At 35.4% G+C, this 18533-nt stretch overlaps 1 protein-coding gene and 1 long non-coding RNA gene across 11 annotated transcripts in view; one reads left to right on the top strand and one right to left on the bottom strand.

Moving 5' to 3' along the window:
- The window catches only part of WWP1 (WW domain containing E3 ubiquitin protein ligase 1), a 117115-nt gene that overhangs the window by 55885 nt on the left and 42697 nt on the right, over positions 1 to 18533 (bottom strand). For 5 of the 8 annotated variants that reach the window (XM_049103865.1, XM_049103868.1, XM_049103867.1 and 2 more), the window contains 4 exons: positions 14042 to 14179; positions 13880 to 13946; positions 10495 to 10679; positions 1445 to 1781 (listed from right to left, as the gene is read on the bottom strand). In XM_049103865.1, the coding sequence (XP_048959822.1) occupies positions 1445 to 1781; positions 10495 to 10679; positions 13880 to 13946; positions 14042 to 14179 (727 nt within the window). Of the gene's footprint in view, positions 1 to 1444; positions 1782 to 9211; positions 9312 to 10494; positions 10680 to 13879; positions 13947 to 14041; positions 14180 to 18533 lie in introns of those variants that run through there. The other 3 variants (XM_049103866.1, XM_049103870.1, XM_049103872.1) reach the window with 2 other exon arrangements.
- Positions 9314 to 18533, top strand: part of LOC112650780 (uncharacterized) — a 30678-nt gene continuing 21458 nt past the window's right edge. The window contains exons 1-3 of one of the 3 annotated variants that reach the window (XR_003130436.3): positions 9321 to 9441; positions 16585 to 16657; positions 17315 to 17366. This is a non-coding gene — a long non-coding RNA (uncharacterized LOC112650780). Of the gene's footprint in view, positions 9442 to 16584; positions 16658 to 17314; positions 17367 to 18533 lie in introns of all 3 variants that reach the window. The other 2 variants (XR_003130437.3, XR_003130435.3) reach the window with 2 other exon arrangements.

Raw genomic sequence — 18533 nt, 5'->3', positions numbered from 1 at the left:
ACTCTCCTGAAAGACCTCTGTATATGTTCCCGTCCACAGCTTGCTAAACGTACCTCTAGCCCAGCCTTAACTGTACAGTATAGTTGCTCCTTATTTATCTTTACCCTCCCATCAGACCATGAGGTTCTTTTTTTTCTTTTTAAAGATTTATTTATTTATTCATGAAAGACTCGACCCCAGGATCACGCCCTGAGTCAAAAGCAGACACTCAACCGCTGAGCTACCCAGGTGCCCCCAGACCATGAGGTTCTTCACAGCTTTTGAATATGTATGTGTCGCAGTGGCAGACTCATGAAACTAGGATAAAGGACTAAGTTACCAAAACAGAAAACAAAGAGACAATGAGAGATTTTTGAGAGAAAAAGGTAGATACTGTAAGGTCTACAACGCTGGTAAGTAAACAAGTGGGGATTTCCAGCAAGTAGCTGAAAATAAGCTCAGAAAAAGGTCTGGCCTGGACATACAGATTTAATAGTTACGGTGATGGGAGAGTATGAGTGCCAACAGAGGAAGAACACGTGGCCAGAAGACCAAAGGCCAAAAAGGGCTGAAACGACTATAGGCAGTGGGCAGAATCAGATTAGCCAGCAAAGAGCACTGAAAAACCAGTTCAGAATATAATATGGGGCCATGAGCAAAATGACTGTAATGAAAAACTGAGGGCAGTAAGGTAAGACCTCTAGAAGTACAATTTCAACAGCTCCAAAGGGAACCATTCTAACCGCTGTCGTGTAAGAAAGCACCGCATCCATACTTCTACTATACCATAGTCAAACTGTACCACATATAGGTTTACAAGTCTAAGTCACTATAAATAAGCTTTTTGAAGTCAGAGATAATGAGTGACTCATATTAGTATCATTAGAGCCGAGTAAAAAAAAAAAAACCTGTTATATAAATCTGGGAGACATGACCAAATGGAATACACACACAGAATAACCCTTTAAAGGAAATCTCAGGAAGCTGAATATTTTCAGTGAGAAATTTAAAAGAGATTAGGAATTATTAAGCAGTAACGAAAAACTGAGTTTGCAATAGAGCTATTAGCAGGGTTAGGTGACTTTTCCAGCACTCAGTGCTGAGAAAAAGGATGGCTAGCTATGCTGGGCCTGGGGAGCAGACCATAAAGGAAGCTAGGGAAGTGAGGTAATTATGTAGTGCTACCCAGTCTTATCTAACAGTAAAAATAAACCAAGAATCAAATCAAGAATGTCTTGCAAATTAACACAAGGTTTTTTCTTTTCCCTTCACACTGCACATACTTCATAAGTAATTGTTCCCTGTTTTAAAAAGTACTTGATTTGTGGCAAATTGTATCAGATTCCAACTTTGATTTCAAATTACTAACCAATGCAAAAATTTTATATATAAATTCAACAGTCGTATTACCAAAAAGCTGCTATTCAAATCTAAGTGAAACTTATAAAAAATATATTTAACATACCCTGATGGCAAAGTTTCTGTGTTGGTATTTCCAGACTGTTGCCTTACAGGTTCCACACACCCATCTGGCTGTCTTAATTTGGCTGCCTCAAAAGCAGAATTATTTCCAGAATTAGAGGCAGCAGGGTCTAAAGTACTTCTAGCTTCAGATCCAAATGCTGCACTGTTAGAAAGAATACATTCATTGTTTTCTGAGGAAGCCAGTATTTCTTGAACTGGAGGATCTTCAACAGTAGTATTAGTGCAATTTGAAGACAAGGCGGTTTCTTCAGATACTATTGCAGTACCCATGACGGAAGCATTATCAGTTGGTGCAGATGAGGATGATTCTCCATTAACTGAAAAGAGAAAAATCAGTAAGATGAACTACCAAGGAATGACAAAGCAAACAACTCACTAGGTACACTTATTTAGTACTTAATTCACCATGAGTACTGTATCAGGTACTGATGAAAATAAAATTAGATTGTATTTTTTCCTGCTCACATTTTAGAGATGAACATGTAAATTAAAGGATACAGTTGACCCTGGAACAACACAGATTTGAATTACGCAGGTCCATGTATTTGCAGATTTTTTCCAATACAGTATGAATCTTCTTTATGATTTTAACATTTTCTTTATCTTACTGTATTGTAATAAGGCAGTATATAATATACAAAATAAGTGTTAACTGACTTTATGTTACTGGTAAGGCTTCAAGGTCAACAATAGGCTATTAGTAGTTACATTTGTGGGAGGAATCCAAAGTGATACAAAGACTTTCAATTGGTAGGGTGGGAGGCGGTTGGGAGGTGTATGATGTTGGTATTCCAAATCCCCTCTTGCTCAAGGGTCAACTGTGTGTGTGTATATACATACTAATAACCTTAAGGAAAAGAAAAACCAACATGAGCATAACATATCTTTCCTCCAAATGATCAATTGTGAAAGTCTGCATGGTTTATATAAAAACTTTAAATGATCCCTTTTAATCTCCCTTTTCATATGCAAATAGTAGCTAATATCAAAAATGCTAATAGGGGAAATACAATGGCATTAATGAAAACAGTACTACAGGGGACTGCCAAAAAAGATGCAGAAATTCATTCTACGCTTTCTGAAGAATGACTCAGTACTGGGATCCACTAATACAGTTGTCTTAATATTCATTTTAATTTTTTTTTAATTTTTTTTTTAATTTTTTTATTTATGATAGTCACAGAGAGAGAGAGAGAAGCAGAGACACAGGCAGAGGGAGAAGCAGGCTCCATGCACCGGGAGCCCGACGTGGGACTCGATCCCGGGTGTCCAGGATCGCGCCCTGGGCCAAGGGCAGGCGCCAAACCGCTGCGCCACCCAGGGATCCCTTAATATTCATTTTAAATGTGATTGATGAATTTCAATTATGTATCCCTATTAAAGTAAGTCAAGTTAAAACTAGAAGGAGAATAGATTATTGACCAAAACCTATTAGAAAATTCCACATAAAATTCTAATTGAAATGGGGAGAGGGAGACTTAATTAAGAGTAATAGAATCTTCAGGTAGATTTTTAAAGAAGGAAAAAGACTTAAATAGTAGAAAGGAAATGTACTATTAAAGGAATCAAACTAATTACAAAAAAACCCAAAAAAACCAAGAGAATGAATCGAGTTCTGTCCAAATATGGGGGAGAGAATGGCTTTGGAGGAAAAAAAATACAAGAAAGAAAATATTTACAGTTACCCCATACCAAACACTGTTAGATAACATAGAGAAATGAAAAAAAATGTTCATAGACTAAATTCTGGTGTCCCGCATATGATTTTCACTTTAAAAATTATCTCATTTAATATTTATTCTTCAACAGTGCATAAATTAATGTCCAAAAATGGAAAGGCTTAGCAGTATTCTTTTCAAAGCAAAATAACACCAAATGGGAAAAGAATAAAAGAAGTTAACAGTCATAAACCTTTATGCATACTAAAACACAGTACAGTACACAAAACACAAACTGTTAAAGAATGAAATACTAAGTAACACCATTCATTCAAGGCAGAAACTTCTCTCTTATAAAAATTCAACAGCAAGTGCTCTCAGCACTTCTCTCCATCGCACCACTACCTCCTGCTCCATCATTTCTTGCTTTCAATACTGGCAACAACCTCTTAATTTTAGTCTGCTTGCTTTTTCTTTTGTCTAACTACAACTCATTTTCCAAATGACAGTCCAAAGAAATCTTTTTCAAAACATTTAACAGATCTTTTCACTATCCTAATTGGATACACCAGTGGATTCCCATTACTACCAGAATAAATTCTAAACTCTTTACCACAGCCTATGATGAAATTAATCTGCTCCACGTCTACCCCTGATTTCTCACAATGGTTTCCTTCTGTTCTTGCATACAGTAAACTCCTTCCCACTCAGAGATGTGCACTTACAGTTCCCATGGTATCAGAATACTCATGACTGGCTTCTTCTCATCATTTGTAGTACATGCTCAATTACATCTTCAAAATGCAATTGAGGCAGTGCTTGAGTACCTTATTTAATGCTGTTCTGACCAGTCCCTAAGCTGTTTAGTTTCTCATGTTCTGAAATCATTTTATGTATTTATTTTTTTTCATTATGAAGTTCAGAGTGTGAACTTAATTGTATTCACTCTTGTATCCACCAACTGTTAGAAAATTCTTGGCACATGAAAACAATAAATATTTGCTAAATCAATAAATTAAAGACAAATCACAGAGGAAGAAATAAACAACATACTTCTTTCAAAACTATGCAGATTAAAGAGTTTAGTAGAAATATTAATTAAGTGTATGAAGGATTTGATAACACATCTGACTTAAATTACAGTTAGAGATAGGTAGCTTTGAGTTTCCACTATATACATTTTCCATCCAAACACCTCTTAAGAACTTTTAGAAAACCTGAGATGTAAAACACCAAAGGAAAATCCCCAATTATACAATGAGACCATATTCTAACTACAAGAAATAGAAACAAACAATAAAATACAACTTATTAAAATGTTTACTGACATAATCTGTTTAAGGGTTATCTTAATTGGTCTTTACAGTACAATGCTGAGACAGGTAACAGCATTATTCCCATTTTACTGGTGAAAAAAATGATATTTTTATGTCTATAAAAATGGTAGCTCTCCCCCAATCCACAATCAATTTGCTTAGAAGAGAAATTAAATAATACTGAGTTAAAAAAGAAATAATCATGAAATTATAAACTTTAGGGAAATTAATAGCAATGAAAACACTTGTATCAAGTGCTCCTAGACAAAGCCAAAGTACCTAAGGATATAAGAAAGAATGGCAATAAATGAGCTTAGCAATCAATTCCAGCGCCAGGCAGGAAAAATGGTAAAAGAAATTAAAAGACCAATAAAACAGATCAGAATTTCCTAACTTACTTGATAAGAATCAGCTGGGATCTCATTGAAAATACAGATCTTAGTTCCTATCCTAGACTTAACTGAATTTCTATGGGAAATCTCTAAGGAAGAGTCTGGGAATCTGTTATTTTTAACAAATGCTTCAGATGAATTCTTACCAGTAAAGTTAGAGAAGACATGAAGTGTACCTTTCTGGGTTTTATAAAGAAAAATATATGTTAGAACCACTTTATAAGTCTCAAATATATGAACTAAGGGGCACCTGGCTGGCTCAGTTGGTAGAGCATGTGACTCTTGATCTCTTGAGCCCCACCCTGAGTGTGTAAATGCTTAAAAAAAAAAAAAGCTAATTTTTGAAATATATTAACTATGTCAAGAGAAAGAAAAATTGAAAAGACTCATCACCTGGCTGGCTCAGTCAGTGGGGCAAGTGACTCTTGATTTCAGAGGTGTTGAATACAAGCCCCACATTGGGTGGAAAGATTACTTTAAAAATCTTTAAAAAGAAAGTAAAAAAGAGAAAGAAAAAGTCACCACATAAATACGAAAAAGGTGATGAAAGATCTAATATTATTCCACGAAAGAGCACAAGACTCCCTTAAGTTTTCTCAGAAAATTCTATAAACCCTTCAATGAACAGATCATTTCTGTGTTATTTAAAGTGGCACAGTACATTAGAGAAGAAAAAGAAAAATGGAGTTTCTTAATTTATTCTGTGAGGATAATATAACCCTAAAGTTGAAACTAAATAAATTAAAAGATGGCTCAACATTAGGAAATTATATTAGGAAGTCGGACTGTGCAAACATTTAAAAAAGTAGTATGACTATTTGCAATCCAAACCAAAAAGCTTTCAATAAAACCATGACAAAACACTTTAAAAAAGGAATCAAGAAAAATTAGTAAACAATCTAGATTACCCATCAGAAACCCACAGTAAGCATCATATATGAACTGTAAGACATTAGAAGAATTTCCATTAAGGTCAGAAACAAATTAAAATCAGGAACAAAACAAGGAAGATCACAATCACCATTCCAATATTGCTGCTTACTTTGACAATGCATTAAGACAAGAAAAAAGTGAAAAATATTGGAAATAAAAAGATAAAACTCATTCACAGAGGGTAAGCTTATTTCGAACACTCATCAGAATAAACTAAAAAACTTAGTACCGATTAAAACATTTTAGCACAATGACCCTATATAAGTTCAACATTAAAATTACCCTCAAGACCTATCTAAACAAGCCAGAAAACATTACTAAGAGACATTTTAAAACAAAATGGATGGAGAGAGACATAAAACACCTCTGGATGGAAGATTCAACACTGTTAAAAATAAAAATAATAAACTCTCCTTAATATGCAAATACTGGTAAGGAAGCAGAGCAAGAGGAAAATATCACTTATTGCTGGTGGGAAAACAAAAGGGTGCAGCCAATTTGGAAGACAGTTTTGCAGTTTCTTACAAAAATAAGCATACTCTTATTATATAATCCAGCAGCCATGGTCCTCAATCCAGTTAAGTTGAAAAAAACTGCACATGAATGTTTATATCAGCTATATTTATAATTGCCAAAAGCTGGAAGCCACCAAGATGCTTCAAGGTTAATGGATAAGCAAATTTAGGTATATCCATACAATGGAATATTATTCGGCAGTATGAGAAATGAGATGTCAAGCTACAAAAAGATATTGAGGAGCCTTAAATGCATACTACTAAGTCAAAGAAAGCTCCAAACATCTGATGTTCTGAAAAAGGCCAAACTATAGAGATAGTGAAAAGATCACTGGTTGCTAGGAATATGGGGAAAAGGATAAACAGGTAGAGCATGGGGGAGTTTGAGAATGGTAAAACAATCCCTTATGATACTGTACTGGTGAGTACAGTACAACATGTCATGTACTGGTGAGTATATGACAACATGCATGTCTTTTCTTTTCATTTATTTTATTTTTGAAGTAGGCTTCATGCCCAGCGTGGAGCCCAACACGGGGCTCACAACCCTGAGATCAAGAGTCAGGCGCTTAACTCACTGAGCCACCCAGGCGCCCCAACAACATGCATTTCTTAAATCTCACAGAACCCATATAACACAAGGGGTGAGCCTTGATGAAAACTATGGACTACAGTTAATAATAATGTATTTATACTGGTTCATTAATTGTAACAAATATACCACAGTAATGCAAAATGTTAATAATGGGAAATTCTGGGCAGGGTAGGATGGCATATCTTTAACTGGAGAGATTAGATAGATAGATAGATAGATAGATAGATAGATAGATAGACAGATAGATATATCAGTGGTTCTCAACTGGAAACAAATTTGTCCCCCACTCCAAAGACATTTTTACAATGTCTGAAGCTATGTTTGGTTGTCACAACTAGGGGAAAGAGAGGATGTTACTGGCATCTAGTAGGTATAGGTCAGGAATGTACAATACACAGGACAGCCATCCACAATAAAGAATTTCTGGCCCAAGACGTCAACAGTGCTTAAACTGAGAAACTCTGATGTGTATGTACCCAGCCACCAAGCAGCGTCCTCCTGTAAAATCAACATCTATCTATGGTAGCTGCAAAATAAACATCTGTTAACATGATATAAAGATGTTTGAAGGAAAATGGAAGGCAGAGAAAGAGGAGTGAGGTCAGGATCATAGGTTCTTTGCTCATGAAAGAATATGGAGAATTATATGTAAGCTAGTATTTAAAATGTGTGACAGGTAGGGTAGTAGAAGTTTATGCAAAGAAGCATTTCCTTCTCTATAGATAAAAGACCACACCCATGGACTTGGGGTGATTTATTTATTTAATCTATTTATCTATCTCTATTTATTTATTCAGAGAGCACATGTCCAGGCAGAGGGAGGGACAGAGGGAGAGAAGTCCAAGCAGACTACATTCTGAGTACAGAGCTCAATGAAGGGCTTGATCCCAGGACCCGGAGACCGTGATCCAAGTGCAAATCCAGAGTCAGATGCTCAACTGACTGAACCACCCAGGTGCCACTCACTGACTTGGTTTCTTAATGAATGTATCCCAATCCTTAATTCAGCCATTATGACATGTGGGTTACAAGACATATCTGCCTACTTTGTTTAATCCTTGAGAAGTTTCTCTTGTGCTTTATGATATGTACATCTCAAAGCACCATGCATTTGCCCTTACTGTAACTATTCAAATAAAGTAGAAAAAGGCAGAAATACTGGAGTATTTGCGTATCATTCTTACTCCTTTTTAAAAGTGTGACATGAAGAACTACTTCTATATATAAGCACTTTAAGTTTCTTTAAAGTCTATTCACACTTGGAAGAAGTGGGTGGCTATGAAGGAGGTAGTGTTCGAGTACACGGGCCTTTGGCGATGGCGCGGTTCTGTATCTTGATTGCAGTGGCAGCTACATGATGCCAGACATGAGAAAACTGCACAGAACTATATACACACACACAACACAGGTGTAACTGGCGAAATGTTTTGTCAACGCCAATTTCCTGATTTTGAAATTGTATGGAGAGACAATTTAACTGGAGAGATTACAAACTGTATCAAGATACAGAACCATACAAACTGCCTATTTTAGCCTAAAATAATTAATATTTATAGCAACTTACTTATCAAATGGACCTTCTTAATCAAAACTTTGTCAAATGATGGGGCAGCCCTGGTGGCTCAGTGGTTTAGCGCCTCTTTCAGCCCAGGGCATAATCCTGGAGACCCAGGATTGAGTCCCACGTCAGGCTCCCTGCATGGAGCCTGCTTCTCCCTCTGCCTGTGTCTCTGCCTCTTTCTCTCTCTCTGTGTCTCTCATGAATTAATTAATTAAAAAAAAAAAAAAAAAAAAAACTTTGTCAAATGAACAGGAGAGAGAGAAAAAAATCTCCCCGCAAAACTCTCTTGTATAATACTGTCTCTGGTAGAATGAAATTATTTGTCTTAAAATTCCTTAGCACAGGCCCATAATCCCTTATCTGAAACCCAGGGGGCAAAGTATATTCCAGAATCTGTCACTTTTCAGAACTTAGGAAATTAATATGGCACATATATTGTATATTACAGTAGTATGTGAGAAGGCTTAGGAGCTACACACTGTAATTACACAATATTTTTGTGGCAAAATGCAGAGATACACTAATCATGATGAAATATAAATACCTTCAAATCAGTTCTAGTCGTTTTGCCATCAAAGTTGTTTACCAAAACATCCTTTTGGTTTTAAAGATTTTAGTATGGGATTAAAACATGTAATGAGTTATACACTGAATATGCACACTCCTACCCATACTCCCACTCCAACATGAAAACTGACTTTTAAAGTTCTTGGTTAGAAAAATAAATACCATATTTGCACTAATGCCTTAAAGATTACCCCACTCCTTGAGAAGTACCTGAATTCATCCTCCTTCTAAAGGATGACAGATCACACAAAAAACATTAGCAGAGTGGTTGCTACCAACAGAAGAGATTCCAGAAGTCTCTGTAAACCAGCCAATAGAATGATGACACAGGGGACTGTTTTGTCAGATGTCACCAACATTTATCAGAAGAGGTTAAAAACAATCACTAAGCTGGATGAGGGAGTATTATTTGAAGCCCATCAGAGTATAAAAGATGAATGGTATGACTTTGAGACACGATAAAAATCACACACAACACAGTGAACAGGGAGGCAGAGGGCAGAGAGTTGAAAGAGGTAGGGTCAGTCAAGGTGGATGTCAGTTACAGCTCTTCTACTCCCTAACTGTGATCTCTGTGCCTCAGTTCCTCCCAGGAAAAAAGGGAAAGATCTTAGTATCTATTTCAATTTATTATGGTGAAAGTTAAATCACTAAACAGACATTCAGTGTTTAGAACATTGATAGCACAAACATTAGCTATTATGATTATCCTATGTTTCCTAGTAGTTACTGTGAATGTTGTGGGAATTACTTATAATGGAGCCTTCAATTCTAGTTCCCCTTGTGTTTTACTGTCACCCTGAAATTTTGGGCAAGGATAAATAAGAGAAGAACGTGGGAAGTGAATTTGCTCCCAATGGGAAGGGCCTATAAAGTACCTGACAAGCTATGGAGTATAAATAAGAGATCCTGCAACAGGGAGAGCCTTAGTAAGTCCTCCTCCCTTTTGCATCAACATCTGATTATACTCAAACATTAAACCACGCAACTATCTACTGGTCAGTGGATACTTTCACCAATCTACTCAAACAGCTAAGTATTTTAGAAAGAAAAGCTAACACACCAAATTCCAGAGTTTAAATGGAGGATGATGACAAGAATGATACAGAGTAGTGATATAAGCCTTTCTGAAATAAGCATTCATCATTCTTATACTTTTCATGAATTAGGAGTGAACTTAATAAATAACTGCCCCTTTATCTAATTATTTCCAAAAATATCTGTGGCATGAAGCCTAAGAATCTAACTAACATATAAGAACATGCTTAGTGAAATGTATTGTTATTTCTAAGCTAAATATATATTTGGAATATCCTACTAAATAATCTAGAAAAATTCAAATTATTAGAAAATATTTCAGGTATTGTGATCGTTACATTCCTATCATAAAACTGAAGATTAAGGAAGATTGTGCAGTAAAAAGTGTAGGCACAGGTACATAAAGTTTAATTTAGTTTTCATTTAAACAATGAGTCATAAATCACCATGCTTACCAGTGTCATTGGCAGGCTCAGATGTGAGTGGTTTTGGAGCTGGTGCATTTTTGGGTCTGGCAGCAACCTGAGACGGAGATGAAGGCGTGTTGTCTCCATTAACTACATATGAACAGCATGCGTTTTGAGCTAGAGTGCTTGTGGGTACATGATTATCTATTCCATTGGTACCTTCAACAGCCAACCTTAAAAAAAAAGATGCTTTTCTTTAATAAGTACAATTAACTTTCCATTAAAATTGTCATAGGAAACCTTTACCAAATTCTTAATATTAAAGCAAAGTGATAGGTAGAAAGAGTAATGAAAAAAAGAGCATACTTTTATTACATTAAAATTTACTTTCATTTCCAAGTGTATCCACACTAGCAGATATCTGTACACTCAGATATATACACATACTAAATCAAAATGAATCCATTTTGATCAAGTCGTACATTTTAAATATTTAAAGTCTAAGAATAATCTTTATATTAAAATGCTCTAGGGGATCCCTGGGTGGCTCAGTGGTTTGGTGCCTGCCTTAGGCCCAGGGTGTGGTCCTGGAGTCCCGGAATCGAGTCCCTGTGTGGAGACTGCTTCTCCCTCTGCCTTGTCTCTGCCCCCCTCTTTCTCTCACTCTGTGTGTGTGTTTCTCATGAATAAATGAATAACATCTAAAAAAAAAAAAATGCTCTAAAAGTATTTTAAAAAGCTTATGGAACTTTTAAAAATCATTTCCAAACTACTGTAATTTTATTGAATACTGAAAAATAAGGTGAAAAGGTCTTCAAATACTGATTACACATTACAATGTACTGGCATTAAACTAAGGGGTACATGATAATCAGAAAACATAAGTATTATATTGCAGAGTTACAAAAATTTATAGCACATGAACTGCAAATAAATAATTCTACAACTGCCAAAGTTTTTAAATCTTACTGGCAGTGGATAGGGAGTTAGATGATGTCACATAAGTTAACAGGAGAGTTTTTCCAAATATACAGGCCACCCTGTATGTGCCCTCCACAAAGCAGTCTTAATGTTTTTTAAAATATATAAAAATCAGATCATGTCCCTAAGCCCTGCCCATCTATTTGTAATCTATTTCTCTTCAACTTCCTCCTTGCTTACCTTGCAGCAAATATACTATGTATCAATTTTAGAGAATACGAAAACATGCTGTAAAATCTTCAAATGTTAATTACAAATTATTATACACAGATAGTAATATTATAATGACTACAAGATAATCCAAAAAAAGGTTAAATATTATATTCTAGAGTTGGAAGAACTTGTAGAGCATAAATTAACAAAAGATAAACTCAAGGTCTTTGCAATTGCTATCCTCTGTCTAGAATAAGGCTCTCCTGTCAGAACTCTGCACGGATAGCATATTTTTGGCTTTTTAATTGTAGCTTAAATGGCACTTCTTCAGAGAGGATTCCCCTGACATCTCTCTTTAAAACAGGCTCCGTTCCATTCCTGTCATCTTGTCCTATTTCAATGACTTCATAGTTCTTACCACTATCGCCAATTACCTACTTTATTTCTTCACTTGTTTACTATCTACCTTCATCCCACCAGAATGCAATTTCACCAGAACAGGGCCAGGACTGTTAGTGGTTAGACTAGTGTCTGGCACTTAATAAATATCTTATGAAAAATGAATAAATGAATGAATGCCACTCTCCTTTCCTTTGTCACCTATATATTTTGAACGAGATGTCTTCAGGAAGAAGTTTGTGTAAGTGAAGTTTGAAGGAAGCTCCCAAGTGATTCTTCTGGTTTGTACAGCCCTCCCCAGCCACTAAGCAAGAATCAGTGATCCAGGAGTTTAAGTATAAGAACTCACTTGAAGTTCTCCCTGAAGCTGTAGATCTAATCTTTCATTCAAAATGTCTTACTATCTCTATGCAATAAACAACATTAGGTTATAGACTGGTGGTGATTCAAGCTCCTTTACCCATCTAAAATTGTATTTCAAAGATTATAAAAACAGGGACGCCTGGGTAGCTCAGTGGTTGAACGTCTTTGGCTCAGGGCATGATCCCAGCCAGGGTTCTGGGATTGAGTCCTGCACTGGGTTTCCCACAGGGAGCCTGCTTCTCCTTTTGCCTGTCTCTGCCTCTCTCTGTCTCTCTCATGAATACATAAATAAAATCTTTAAAAAAATTTTTTAATCTACCTAATTGTACCCTCCTAGTTCTTAATTTCCTCATATGTAAGCCAAATATATATTCAGAAGATATAGTTATCTGTTCAAATGTTCTATGAGAATCATTTGTCATTTTAGGAGTAATGATGTTAGTAATTCTGTGTATTACTAGAAGCAACACTTTGTCATATGCCAGCATGGTTTTTTTTAAAGATTTATGTATTTATTTGAGAGACAGGGAGAGTGTAAGCACGTACACAAATGGGAGGGGCAAAGGGAGAGGAAGAGAGAATCTCAAGAATCTCAAGACTGACATGAGGCTTGATCTCACAACCCTGAGATCATGACCTGAGCTGAAACCAAGAGTCAGATGCTCAACTAAGCAAGCCACCCAGACACCCCTACCAGCATGTTTTTTTCAAATTAACAAGTCAATTTTACAGCAATATACTTTTACATTTTCAGGGATTCACTCCATTACATTTGACCTATTATATGTTTTATTCTAATTTAAAATATTCTAAGTAGAAAGCTTTTATTAATTGTCATCAAACATGAATGCAAGGCAGCTTGGAGATGGCAGGGTGACTTCTGAGGAAAGACCACTATCTGTGGAGCATGTATCTTATAGTGATCTACAGGAAGCTGCCAATTCATATTGTAAAAAGAATCCATTTTCCCACATTATTTGAGTCTATTTATTGATAAAATATGCCTAAATACAGATTTTAAGAAGCCATTTCCAATAAAAAAAAAATGAAGAACTGATACATGTCTCAACATGAACCTTAGACTAAGTAAAAACAGTCAGTAATAGAAGGTGACATATTGTATGATTCTATTTCTACGAAATGGCCAGAATAGGCAAAGCCACTGGGACAAAAAGTAGATTAGCAGCTGCCAGAATCTGGGAGGAGAAAGGAATGAGGAGAAACAGCTCATGAGTATAGCATCTCTTTTTAAGGCTGATGAGAATTTCTGAAATTAGATAGTAGTAACAGTTACAGCCAAATCTACTGAGATATAGACTTTAAAAAACAATAAACCTTTTGGTATGTGTGTTATATCTCAATGAAGTTATTTCTTTAAAAATTACTTTTATAAGAATTCAAAGAAATGACCTGTTTAGATAGAAACTTTTAAATTGTATAGCAAACTCTAAACTAAAGATTATATATAAAATCTAAAACTTCATATATGGGAAATGTTACATTATCTTGCCACAAATACTAAAATAAGATAATCTACCTGGAGGTTGGTCTTGCTGAAGGCTCTCCATTTTCATGTAAGGCATCACCATTTTGCTGTATTTCTACTGAACAACAAGAAAGCAAGCAAGCAGGTTTTTATATACTTCTTGCTAGATTTTTTTTCCCCTTCAAATTTTAAAATCACGTAAAGTTATCTTACTGGTTGGAGATGAGCTGCAGTTTGTTAGATTTTCTTGTTCAATCGTCAGTCCATCGAGCACAACTGTTAATTCACCAGTTTGGACTATGCCATTCTTGTTTTCCAAAGAAAGTTTTAATTGTTCTTTTACTCTTTCCACTAGAAAAAAAAAAACTTAAGTTAAAAGCTTCTGCCATATACAAAATTATGTGTAAGAAATCAAAACTACATATAAGAGTCACTCTAGTTCAGTACCTGATTGCTACATGTACAAAGAATTATCTACACTTTTGGGTCCCCAGGTGCCTCAGTTGGTTAAGCATCTGCCTTCAGCTCAGGTCACAATCTCAGGGTCTTGGGATTGAGTCCAGCATTGGACTCCCTGCTCAGTTAGGGGGTCTGCTTCTCTCTCTGTCCTCTCTCCCTCTGCCCTATACCCCCAAACCCCCACTCGTGCTGGTGCTGTCCCTCTCAGAAATAAATAAAATCTTTAAAAAAGAATTTTTTTTCATTTTTAAAAATTATTTTCATTTTTATCAGTGGACTCTTCTATACTGCACCAGGCTTCCTCCCTTTCACACCAAGTTAAAAAACTCCTTGCCCCTCACCCATGCTTTCAAGGTCATCTTTAACTGCTCCTCTGCACTTTTTAAAGCACAGAGAACATATAAATATAGGCAGATAATAAGCACAACAATTACCTAAACTTGCCTTTCAGCCCATACGACTTGTGGTTAAGGCAAAATTTCTGCATGGGCATCAGGTGGTCTGGTTATTGATTCCAGCTCTGAAACTTACAGTATTTTGAGTAACTAGTCAATCTGAATAAAGCCTCAGTTACAGTCATTATAAAATGGGAGATAATTAAGACATCAAACTAAAAGGACTGTCATAAGGCCCAAATGCAAAACCACATAGAAAGTTCTTAGTACCATGCTTGACACACTTTAAGCACTCAATAAATGGTAAGTACTATGATAATATTTATTATTTTTTTCATAGAAGATCACAAATATTTCCTTCCTGTTATCAGGATATCAGGTAAAGCTGAAATTCTTGCATTTGTAGGGTTTTTTTTTTCCATACTTTTATATTTTGCCTAGTCTCTAATTGTTTTTATTAATATATTTTTGTGATGTGGAGTGAAAATGAGGTTTACAATGGTGTAAAGTTTGGGGTAGGTAATCTCTAAGTCTTCTTCTATTATGTGGTTCTTAAATTTTTGGCAAATAATTCTTACTTAACTCAAGGTCATTTTGTTTTGACTTTTATCCCAAAAAATACATTAAGTTTTTAGTGATCCCTTTACTACCCAAAATGAAGCCAATTACTTCAGCCTGATATTTACTGGCTCTCTGCAGCTTTTGGAACCATGGAAAGTAGTTTTTCTTAGATTATGTCCTTGACTTTGGTCTTTCATATATTTAACAAATTTGGGTGTTTTCTCCCTCATTTATCAAATGTCCAGCATAAGCATACTTATTATCCAAATACAGAAAAGACCAAAAAAACAAATCTGGAATCACTAGAATCACTGGACAGAGAAATTCTTTGCCAAAAATTTTGTTATCTTTTTCTCTATAGTTGTTTTTGTTTTATTTTTGTCTTTGGTGTCATGCAGTTCACTTGATGAAAGCCTGACTTTCTCTTTATCATCTTGGTTGGGATATTATGGACCTTAGAATTTATTTTTCATCAGTATTCAAACACAGCCATTATTCTCCTCTACTCCACCTTCTTCTGCAGGGGTTAGTAAACTGGTTGCAGGCCAAATTTGGCCTGTTACCTGTTTTCGTGAATAGTTTATCTGAAGATAGTCATGTTGATTCATTTATTATATATCTTCTATGGCTGTTTTCCCACTACAATGGAAGAGCTGAATAGGTACAACAAAGACTATATGACCCACAAAGCTTAAATATTTACTATCCTGGCATTTACAGGAAACTTTTGCCAACCCTTGCTTATGGTGCTTTCTTAAAATTTACCTTTGATGGTGAGTTCATTTTCTGATATTAGACTAAGGGTAATCTTTGGGCTTTGGTACAGTTGGGGACTATTTCTAATTTTGTCAATGGCTTGAGGGCACTCCCAAAAATCTGGACTACAGGAGTCCAAGCTCAGCTCCCCAATCTGGTTAGCCACAAGATCAGTATCCTGAATCTGCTATCAGCATCATTCACTATTCTAACTACAGATTGTAAGATCTTCCTTGCCTTGATTTATTTATCTGTTTATTTTTTTGGAAAAAGGGGGGCCTTGAAGATCACTTTGCCTCCTTGCAAAAATCATTAATGTCACAAAAATGCATTCTATCCAGGATATAATTGTTCTGCAGTGAGAGATTGTTTACGGTATCTAGTCTTTCACAATTCTGAACGTGGAAAATTGGGATATAACATTTCTAGGTCATAAAATTGGGAGGACTATCATGTAAATAATTCCCATCTACAAGTACATGTATGTATGTTGGTAAGGGGAATGAGAGTATTATTCTAACAGTTTAGACGAAGCAACTCAGACATATTCATCTATTCAGTACATAAATGCCTAATGTGTTCCAGATACTGAAGTCTCCAAAAGAGCAGAAATTGTATCCATCTAATTTAGTAATATATCCTCAGTATCTGACTGAAGGTAGGTGCTTAATTACTGTTTAAAATAAATTATTAAGATAGGACTGTCTTTAGGAAACTTTTAAGGCAGAATCTGATTTTTCTTTCTAGACTTCTTTCTTAGTTCTAAGAGGGCAAAGGAACAATCTGAGACTCTGAAAGGCTAGGTATATGACTAGATAATTTATCCTTCTATCACTGATTTGTTGAAAACATACTCTGTCCGAAAAGAAAACAAAAGATCTTCAGAAATCTTGTTTTTTATGGTGTTTCACATATTTAGGTTTAAATCAATCATATTCTGAAGCCATTTTTAAAAGTTGCTTGCACACTGTATTATCTATTGCTAAGTAACAAACTTTTCTAAAGTTTAGTCATTAAAAATAACAATAATCATTTATTACTGCTCAGTTTCTATGAGCCAGAAATTTGGGAGGGGCTAGAAAATCCACTTAAATGGTGGATCATAGACACAGCTAATAAGCTGGTGCTGAGAGCTGAGAGGAGGCCTCACCTCCTCTCCATTTAGGTGTTTCTACAGGGCTTCTTGAGTCTTCGCTATGGTGACTTGTGAGTACATAATCCAAGAGACTAAGGCAAAAGCTGAAATGTCTTTTATGATCAAGTCTTGGAAGTCTTGGAGGTCCGATACCATTACTTCTATCATATTCTGTCACAGGCCATCTCTGATTCAATGTGGCAGGGACCACACAGGGTGCAAACACCAGAAGGTAGGAATGCCTGGGGTAGTTTTTGAGGTTGGCCAACATATGTATGATTATAACAGAATTTTATTTTATTTTATTTTTTTATTTTATTATTATTTTTTTTATAACAGAATTTTAGAAACAAAACAAGTATACTGGGTTACAAACCATGACAGTGCTATAACTGGGTGTTTTAAATGCCAAGTCTTTCAGTTATATCACACTATGAGTCAATATGCAATAACTCACAAAGTGCCCATTTCCTAACATGTAACAAAATTAATAAGAATTTATAAAAGAAATTAAAAATAAAGTAATAATTGTGTAGGAAGATAACTGAAATATAGGGATCGAAAAACACTCTGAGTCTAAAAAATGGAAGATGGATAAACCTTAATGATAGAAGAAAATATTAAATGCCTATCAATCAAATTAAAAAAAAGTGGCCAATGATTAATTGAGAAAAAAGAGCTCCTATAAATCAGTGAGAAAACAAGGGAAAACCAATAAAAAAAAAAAGGTACAAAGAATATAGGACAATCACAAATGGGGGCACTTGAGTGGCTCAGTCAATTAAGCATCTGTTTTCAGCTCAGGTCATGATCCCAGGATCCTGGGATCAAGCTCCACATCGAGCCCCCTGTTCAGAGGGAGTCTGCTTCATCCTCTCCCTCTTCTTCTGCCTGTGCTCTTTCAAATAAATAAATAAAATCTTAAAAAACAAAACAAAAGAACCACCACAAATGATAAAATATAGATGATCAATAAATACAACTTTTTTAATTATTAAAGAAATGCTCTGACAAAAACAATCTATTTTAAAAATCTATTAGTATGACAAATATTTATAAATGGGCATTCATATGCTTCACTGTGTGTACAAATTAGTCACATTTCAGGAAGGCAATGAGACAGCTATGCATAGCTGGAGGCTTCAAACTGCTCATTCTCTCTGACCTAGTAATCTCAATCCTAAAAATCTTTCTGAAGAATAGAAATGCATTTATATAACTGGATATGCAAATACTATTTATTCAAAAGCTTGGTTTTAACATATCTTAGACTGTGCTGATACTAAGTGAAAAGAGAACTTAAGTCTTAGCAAATTAAACAAATCAGTTAAGTAAGACTAAAGCAAATTTTTAAATAAAATAAAATTTGACTTAGGCTCTGTCCTCTGTCATAAATGAC

This window comes from Canis lupus, chromosome 29, assembly GCF_003254725.2.
Source record: "Canis lupus dingo isolate Sandy chromosome 29, ASM325472v2, whole genome shotgun sequence".
NCBI classification, from domain to species: Eukaryota; Metazoa; Chordata; class Mammalia; order Carnivora; family Canidae; genus Canis; species Canis lupus.
The sequence above is the reverse complement of the archived record's forward strand: the minus strand, read 5'-3'. Positions and strand labels throughout refer to the sequence as shown.